General features: G+C 35.8%; 1 protein-coding gene across 1 annotated transcript; it reads right to left on the minus strand.

Annotated features, from left to right (window-relative positions):
- Window positions 1-3,545: 3,545 nt before the first annotated feature.
- On the minus strand, window positions 3,546-8,467 carry LOC21405365. The gene is made up of 6 exons (XM_024163948.1): window positions 8,088-8,467; window positions 7,381-7,991; window positions 6,012-7,251; window positions 5,318-5,922; window positions 4,111-5,198; window positions 3,546-3,637 (listed from the first exon to the last, which is right to left on the minus strand). The coding sequence occupies exons 1-5, from the start codon at window positions 8,388-8,390 to the stop codon at window positions 4,157-4,159; spliced, it is 3,801 nt and encodes a 1,266-aa protein (XP_024019716.1). The 5' UTR covers window positions 8,391-8,467; the 3' UTR covers window positions 3,546-3,637; window positions 4,111-4,156.
- Between the last annotated feature and the right edge of the window lie 381 nt (window positions 8,468-8,848).

The raw sequence follows: 8,848 nt of genomic DNA on the forward strand, positions 1-8,848 counted from the left end.
ATGGCAAAATGAGAATTTTAGAATTACGGAATTCTAAAATTAAACACTCAAAAATAATTAATTGATAATTAATTATTATTTAAATAATGTGATTATTTAAATTTTAATTTGAACACATCTAGTTTTATCCATTTAAACTTATTTGATAAGTTGTTCAATTTAGAATTCAAATTAATTTAAGTTTGACTTAAATTGGAATTTGAATTTGAGTCAAAATTGGAGTGCAGAAAAAAGGATGATTTTCTCTTCCTTCCCTATCTGATATTGGGGCCTACACAAGGATAAAATCTCCAATGAATGGCCAGCCATAATGGATAAAGGATAAGAGGAGATTTTGTTCCAAATTCAAATAGGAGATAATTAACAAGCTTTATCTTGGAGATAGAGATCGGATTCCTTCTAGAAGTTTGACTTCTACTCTATAAAAAAGAGAATGATAGAAAATTGTGGACACAATTTTTAACACAATTTTTTGCCCTATTATTTGGATGGTGGCCGAAATTCTCTAGTATAGAGGGAAGGAAAAATTTCACATCGTGCATGTGTTGGTGTTTGTGAAAATTTAAGTGTTTATTCTAACCCGTTTTGTCTCAGGTGTGCCCACACACACATCTTCGTGGATTCTAGGAATTGACGTGGAAGACATTAGTTTTCTAAACACAAAGCTTTGGAGCAAGGATTGTTCGAGGTCAAAAAACTCAAGTTATCATCCTAATCGGCCGCCGGGTATAATTCCTAATTGAGTTCTTATTAAATAAATTATTGTGATTAATTCATTTGTGCATAAATTAATATAATCTATAGAGTATCACAAAAGTTTTATGAAAATTTTTGTTATACACGATACGCAAACCCCACGCTTCCGCATCCGAATTCGATTCGGTAACCAATAGGGTGGCAATGAAACTTCCGCTCCTACCTATCTTCAACCTTCTGAGTTCAATCAAGAAGTCAATTTTACAAAAGTTAGGCCTCCATCTGCTCGGATCAAAAACATCAACCTTGGCGAAATTTGGCGACTTGGATCTTGATCCTCCGGCCATCAATCGATGAAATTGATTGAGGGCTTTCATTACCCATGATCTTTTGAGAATTTTGACACCAAAATCACAACGATACAATGGTTAGATCATCAGAATCACCCTTCATAACGGTGGCGGGCTCATTTTCCGGCCAAACAGCGACGATGGAGGTGGCTACTAGTCGAGATCGACTCATCTATAAAGTTTGAGTTTAATGGTGGGGGTGGTGACCCCCACGGCGGCCATAAAGGAGAGAAACGACTGCGGCGGTGGCGGGAATTCTGGCTACCATGGATGGTGGTACTCCGGCGACCTTTTTGAGCTAAATGGTGGGTTTCTTCGTCTCTTCACTCTGATCAATTGAAATCACCTCGATCGGAGGTCAGACGATGAAGATATCACGTCGAGAAGAAATGAGTATTTTGGACTTTTTCAGGCAATAGTTTTTGACTGAATTAGAGGTCGTGTTATATGTCATTGTGCTAGACTCGTCGAGAGCTTCACGATGGTGAGTGAGGTGTCGAAAACGACGCCGCAAACAGATCAGTGGTGATGGTGGTCGAACATAGAGAGAGAGAAGTTCTTTTTTTTTTAAATTCTAATTGGCTGAATAAAAAATTGATTATTATTATTATTATTATTATTATTATTATTATTATGATGATGATGATGATGACGATGATGATGATGATGATTATTATTATTATTATTATTATTATTATTATTATTATTATTATTATTATGATTATTATTATGATTATTATTATGATTATTATGATTATTATTATGATTATTATGATTATTATTATTATGATTATTATGATTATTATTATTATGATTATTATGATTATTATGATTATTATGATTATTATGATTATTATTTCTCCACTCTTAATATGTATAACATTATTGGGTAATTAGCATATATAGATGGTCCCGAACCTTTTTAGTATGTGACAGTTTAGTCCTTATTTTTTTAATTTTAGCAAAACACTCCTCAAACTAAATTAAGGCTTTTCCGTTATGTTCTATCACGTTTTAAATAGATAAAGGCATGTGATTTGTCATGTGACCTAGAATTGCACTACAAAGACAAAAAGACCCGTCAGATTCCTATTTTAAAAATTTAAACATTCAAGTCCTCAAACTCTTAATTTGGCAATAATGTTAATTCTCATTTTAAAAATTTAGACAATCATGTCTCAAACTTTTATGGTATGTTTACCTACACGTAATTGGAATGAGCATGAATCAGAGTTGGTAGGATTCAGAGTGGGTAGGATTCGGAGTGAGGAATCAGAGTCAGAATAAACTATTTACTTAGTGATAGGATTCAGAATCAGAGTCATTCCAAATCTCATTCATACGTTTACTTATACCCATAATCGAAATGAAAAAGTGTAAAAGTACTAATATACCCTTTAAATCAATTTGATATTTTCAATTTAAAAAATAGTGTACTAATTAAAATATTTTGTGTAATAATTGGGTACTAAAATAATAAATATAAATTGTACAACTATGTAAAATATAAAAATAAATTTTAAATAAAATAAATAAAAATAAAAAATAGTGTTAAAAATAAAATATATTATTAATTTATTAAAAATAAAGTACATATTTATTATATTAAAGTTAACAATAATTATGCTAATATTATAATATTAGGCAAATAAAATATTAAATATATGTTGCATTTATTATTTTTTGAATTTTATTTTGAATTGTGTATTTATAAGTAAAATAAGGGTATAATAGTAAATTAATATTAATATTAGGAATAAGAGTCTCAATCCCAAAGAGGGGCATGGGAGTGCCAATCTCATTCCTCGATCCCAAATTTGAGTGGGTCCACCAATCTCACTCCCATTCCAGGATAAAAAAGAGCAAGTAAGCATGAGATTGACTTGTTCCCCACTCCCATTTTTTAATCTTCATTTGGCTGCAAAATGACATAAGAAATGTCAATATGTGTCTTTTTTTTTTTTTTTGCCGTAGGTTCCTAAAAGCACTTTTTTTTATACCCATTTTGGGTTCAAACAGCCAAGTCCGATGTTCAAAATAGGCCTAAATAAACATAGCAAACCTGTTTAGCAACTATTTTGGGTTCAAAACGGCTGAACAACTTTACCGTTGTTCACGTCTATCTCGTCCCTCTTTAGAATACTCAAGGTCAAATAAAATTTCTTGTTGGACATGAAACCATCTAAATAGGTAACTTCAAACAAACAAAAAAAAAAGAAATCCTCAATAGTATTCCATTAACAAGCAATGCATAACCGTTGGTCAAACTTATACAATATAAGATCCGAGCAATAATATTCCATTAAGAAGGGTAAAAATAAATTACTAATTAGAAATCCAAACCGTACGATATTAAAGTCCATCAAATAGTAGAAATCTTTTTTTTTTGTTTTGGTTCCAAACAATCGAAGTCTTTCACACATGTTTTCATAAAGGAAATCACAGTAAAACAAAACAATTCTGAAATTTTTCATAAAGAAAATCACATTAAAAAAAAAAAAAAAAAAACAGTTCTGTTTCGATCTTCCATGCATCAGTCAATATCTCAAATTCAAATCTGCATTTTTCCTGGTAAGCGCGATCCTCCGAGTCTGAGATGTAAAGGAGCAAAGAGCACGAGGTTAATATGCAGTTTCAACAAACATCATCAATAACATCCTTTTAATTATTTAAGAAGAAAAATATGGCTTTCTAGAAGGAGAAAAATTAAGGAGCAAGTTCTCTGCAGGCCTCACTCATTGTATAAGATGATTAGGACAACTGCATGCACGTATAACTCTAAGATACCTTAAATAAGAGTTAATTACACAAATAATCTCTGAGGTTTAAACACAACCCACTTTGATTCTTGATTTTTCAAACGGTCCATAAATAGTCCCTAAAAAATTATTTTATTTCAGTTTCGGTCATTTCATTAACTAGATGTAAAAATTTGACAGAATAAATTTGGAAACGGCTGAAATTTTGAGACTATCTATAAGTTACTAACTAATGTATACGTATATAAATAGATCATATTGCTCAAAATATCGAGACTAATGACCGGAGGGAGGTAAAGACAAACCTTGTCTAACTCTGGTGGACCCTGGATGGGCTAAGGTACGTGATCATTATTCATAATCTTCATTTGCTACGAATTTATCCATGAGATCCCAATCTTCGACGAATGAAGTGCAACACTGGATTATTGTTTGCTTAAGTTGTTCCACATCTTTCTCGTACAGTAAGCGGATGCCACACTTGTCGACAATCAAGCCGGGGTACTGACTGTAAATCCTAGCCTCCACACTGTTCTTTCCATTCAGCTCTGCGAGCATCACATTAGGAATGTAGGCCAACCAAATGAACCCGCGCACGTACAACCACTTGATTTTATCTTTGGTGACAGAACATAACGCGACAGGATTCAAGCAAATTCCTTCGCTTGCTAAGTGACAGAGAACCCGGAACGATCCTTTCGAAAAAGCGTCTGGATTCTCATTCACTGAAAAGGATGCACATATGACAAGCCCCTTCCAGCTCTTGTCATGGCTTAGATTTGGAGGAAGTGCAATTGCCACCATAGAGTTATTAAGTTGGTGATCATCAAACCATTTTGGAATCCCCTTCTGAGGGAAACATAAGTTGTATGGTGAGCTCGGAACAAAATGCTTTAAAGCAAAGACTATATGTCCTTTTAGGCTGAGTGTGACTAGGACGCGATGCTTGAAGAATTCTCTAAGCAGAATTTTAAGAGTTTCGATCAGGTTTTGCGAATCGCTTACGTGGAGTATACTCTCTGCCATTATATGCAAATGGTTGCAAGTAATCTCTGCCATTATATGCAAACAGTTGAAAGTACTAGGCAATCCGCTCAGAGTGTCTTTTTGGTTGAAAGTAGCCTCCGCCAAATGGTTAAAAATACCAGCCAATTGGCTCACAGTGTTTGCTTGGTTGAAAGTACCAAACGACTCGCCCAAAGTATCTTCTTGGATGTTCTCCCTGTTCTTAAAAAATGAGTGTTTGGAGTGGACTAAAACTGGGTCAGTATCATTAAAAGCTCGCCTCTCTACATATTCCCTTCTGTACTCATCTATTGAAGTTGAAACTTCCCTTGCGAATTGTTCAGCACTTGTCAGAAGCTTTTGCAATGACTTCATAAAATTCCATTCCCTACAGTAGTTCACATGAGAAAGATCTTGCATTAGGCTGGGAGTATTAATTGATATTTGACACATATAAAGAAAAATATGCACAAACGTACACAAAAAAAGAAGTTGTAGAAATTAAACCTTGGTTCATAAGTGGTCCTAGTTTGAGGCATTTCTCGTTTGAATGCAATATCACTCTCATCATCATCACTTTGATAATTCTGAAGGAGCCCATTTACTACTCCATGCACAAAACGAAGAACCATTGGCATTTGAAATATGGACTCCATTATTCGTCTGCTTATCAACTTCGACTCATGCTCGTACAACAACCTGGTTCCACACATTTTGACTACAACATCTGGGGTAGAGGGCTTAAAGATGGCACTTATACCTTTAAAGTTATTCAAGTCTTCCGGAAAATACTTGCGCGGAACATGAATTGCAACAAAACCGCTAATAGGTATGTTGATACGGTGAGTGAATATAGGTAACATACTTTTCCCATGGGCGTATAGATCAATCTCAAGATCAACTCCTTTTGAAGAAGCCAAATCACCAACTGAGTCAGATCGACGGGGTTCACATTCGGCGTATAATTCAAGCCCTAGCCATCTCTCATCTTTGTATATATTAGAAGGAAGGTAGCACACTGTTACATTCCCCACGCTATGGTGGAAGAACAACGGTAAAAGTGCTGCAAAAGGGAATACAAGATGGAAACAGTTGTGACGTGCAAATCTTCCCTATCAATATTGCAAACAATCAGCGAGTTAGTGTTAGAAGGATACCAGAGAGAGAGAGAGAGAGAAGGATAGGGATTAAGATGACTGACCTGAAAGACTACTGAAAGCAATGAGTATGTTTCATTTATGAAATTTTTATACTCAGTTGAAGGTATAGCATCCCAGACAGTGTGATCTTGTTCAGCTTCATTTTGAGTCACTCCCGAACTACTTCCTCCTTCAAGCTTGACTGCTGTGATGTTGCCAGAGGCTGCAACCTCTAATAATTTCTGGCAATGTCGATCAAAATTCATTTCTAGATCCAAGTGGTCGTTAGCATTTTGAGATAGTTTGTCACTGAAGTCTTTTACTTCATGATTAAATACTTGATGCATTCCAAACATTCGTGACTCTGCATCCAATCTATCCGTTGAAAATGAAGCTTCATCATCTTCATTTGCTACGAGTTTATCCATGATATCCCAATCTTTGACGAATGAAGTGCAACACTGGATTATTGTTTGCTTAAGTTCTTCCACATCATTCTCATACAATAAGCGGATGCCACACTTGTCCACAATTAAGCCGGGGCAATAACTGTAAATCTTGGCCTCTACTATATGCTTTCCATTCAGCTCATCAGCAAGCATCACATTAGGAATGTAGGCCAACCAAATGAACCCGCGCACGTACAACCACTTGATTTTATCTTTGGTGACAGAACATAACGCGACAGGATTCATGCAAATTCCTTCGCTTGCTAAGTGACAGAGAAGCCTGAACGATCCTTTCGAAAAAGCATCTGGATTCTCATTCACTGAAAAGGATGCACATATGACAAGCCCCTTCCAGCTCTCGTCATGGCTTAGATTTGGAGGGAGTGCAATTGCCACCATAGAGTTATTAAGTTGATGATCATCAAACCATTTTGGAATCCCCTTCTGAGGGAAACATAAATTGTATGGTGAGCCGGGAACAAAATTCTTTAAAGCAAAGACTATATGCCCTTTTAGGCTGAGTGTGACTAGGACGCGATGCTTGAAGAATTCTCTAAGCAGAACTTTAAGAGTTTCGATCTGGTTTTGTGAATCGCTTACGGAGAGTATACTCTCTGCAATTATATGCAAATGGTTGAAAGTACCAGACAATTCGCACGGAGTATCTTCTTGCTTGTTTTCCCAATTCTTCAAAAATGACTGTTTGGAGTGGAGTAAGACCGAGTCAGCATTAACAAAAACTCGCTTCTCAGCATATTCCCTTCCGTGCTTACCTATGGAAGTTGAAACTTCCTTTGCGAGTTGTTCAGTACTTGTCAGAAACTTTTGTAATGACTTTATTATATTCCTTTCCCTAAGATCTTGCATTAGGACGTGAGAATTCATTGACATTTATCATATATAAAACAAATTATACAAACACATACGCGCCAAAAAAAAAAATGAAAAAAAAAAACAGAGGTGAAATTTCAGAAATTAATACCTTGGTTCATAAGTAGGCATGCGACTAGATTGGGGCATTTCTCGTTGCAGTGCAATATTACTCTCATCGTTATCACTTTGATCACTCTGAAGAAGCCCTATTGCTGCTTCATGAACAACTTGAAGCAAACTTGGGATTTGAAATATGCACTGTATTATTCCTTTGCTTATCATCTTCGACTCTTGCTCGTACAACAACCTGGTTCCACACATTTTGACTTCCACATCTGGGGTAGTGGGCATAAAGATGACGCTTAGACCTTCATAGTTATTCAACTCTTCTGAGAAATACTTGCGGGGGACATGAATTGTAACAAAGCGACTATGTACAGGTATTTTGATCTTATGACACAATATAGGTGACATACTTTTCCCATGGGCGTACAGATCAATGTTAAGATCAACTATTTCTGAAGTCGAATCACCAACTGTGCGAGATCGACGTAATTCACATTTGACATATAATTCCAGACCCAACCATCTCTCATCTTCGTATATATTAGGAGGAAGGTAGCACACTGCTACGTTCCCCACGCTGTGGTGGAAGAACCATGGTGAAAGTATTGGGAAAGGCAATAACAAATAGAAACAGTTGTGACGTGCAAAGCTTCCCTATCGATATTGCAAAAAGCATTGAGTTAGTATTGGAAGGATATCTCAAAGAGAGAGAGAGAGAGAGAGAGATGGATAGGGATCAAGACGACTGACCTGAAAGACTGCTGAAAGCAATGAGTATGTTTCATTTATGAAATTTTTATATTCAATTGAATCTATATCATCCCAGGCAGTGTCATCGTGTTCTGCTTCATTTTGAGGCACTCCCGAACTACCTTCTCCATTCTTGATGACTGTGATCTTGTCAGAGTCCACCAATTCATTTGCACCCTCTAATAATTTCTGGCAATGTCGATTAAAATTCATTTCAAGATACAAGTGGTCATTAGAACTTTGAGCTAGTTTGTTACTGAAGTCTTCCACTTCATGATTAAATACTTGATGTATTCCAAACATTCGTAACTCCACATCCAATCTATCCCTTGAAAATGAAGCTTCAATAACTCTACTCGATGTGCTTAACTGCTCTCCAAACCATTCTACTGGCACATAGCTACAGACCCCAAACGAACCAAGTCTGAAGTGTTTAAAGTTTTCAAAGTCTAGGGTCTTCTTAAGTGGACGCTTATTGATGTAAAAGTGACAGAAGATTTTTTTTAATTCCAACTCTTCATCAAAGTTACCATGCTCAAGTTCCTTTATAACAAAAACAACAAAAAGGGCAAAACCCTTCGTTATACGGCCTGTATCCTCACGATCTTCTGAAGACAGTTCAATTTTTATGGGAGACTTTGTATTCCAGTTCGTCCACCAAAGAGGAATAGTGGTACAAGGAAAACGGATTTCAAATTTTTGCCCATCATTAATTAGTCCCTGTAAACGAAAACAATAAACTGAACAAAATTAGGAAAGTA

Source organism: Morus notabilis, unplaced genomic scaffold (genome assembly GCF_000414095.1).
Source record: "Morus notabilis unplaced genomic scaffold, ASM41409v2 Scaffold306, whole genome shotgun sequence".
NCBI classification, from domain to species: Eukaryota; Viridiplantae; Streptophyta; class Magnoliopsida; order Rosales; family Moraceae; genus Morus; species Morus notabilis.

What these genes read in the sequence shown, in the direction of transcription:
- LOC21405365 (XM_024163948.1), bottom strand. Translation starts at nt 8,390, where the DNA reads ATGTTTGGAATACATCAAGTATTTAATCATGAAGTGGAAGACTTCAGT. An exon ending in TGCTTTCAGCAGTCTTTCAG is followed by an intron (nt 7,992 to 8,087) that starts GTCAGTCGTCTT and finishes CAATATCGATAG; the next exon opens with GGAAGCTTTGCACGTCACAA. An exon ending in AGGACCACTTATGAACCAAG is followed by an intron (nt 5,199 to 5,317) that starts GTTTAATTTCTA and finishes GAACTACTGTAG; the next exon opens with GGAATGGAATTTTATGAAGT.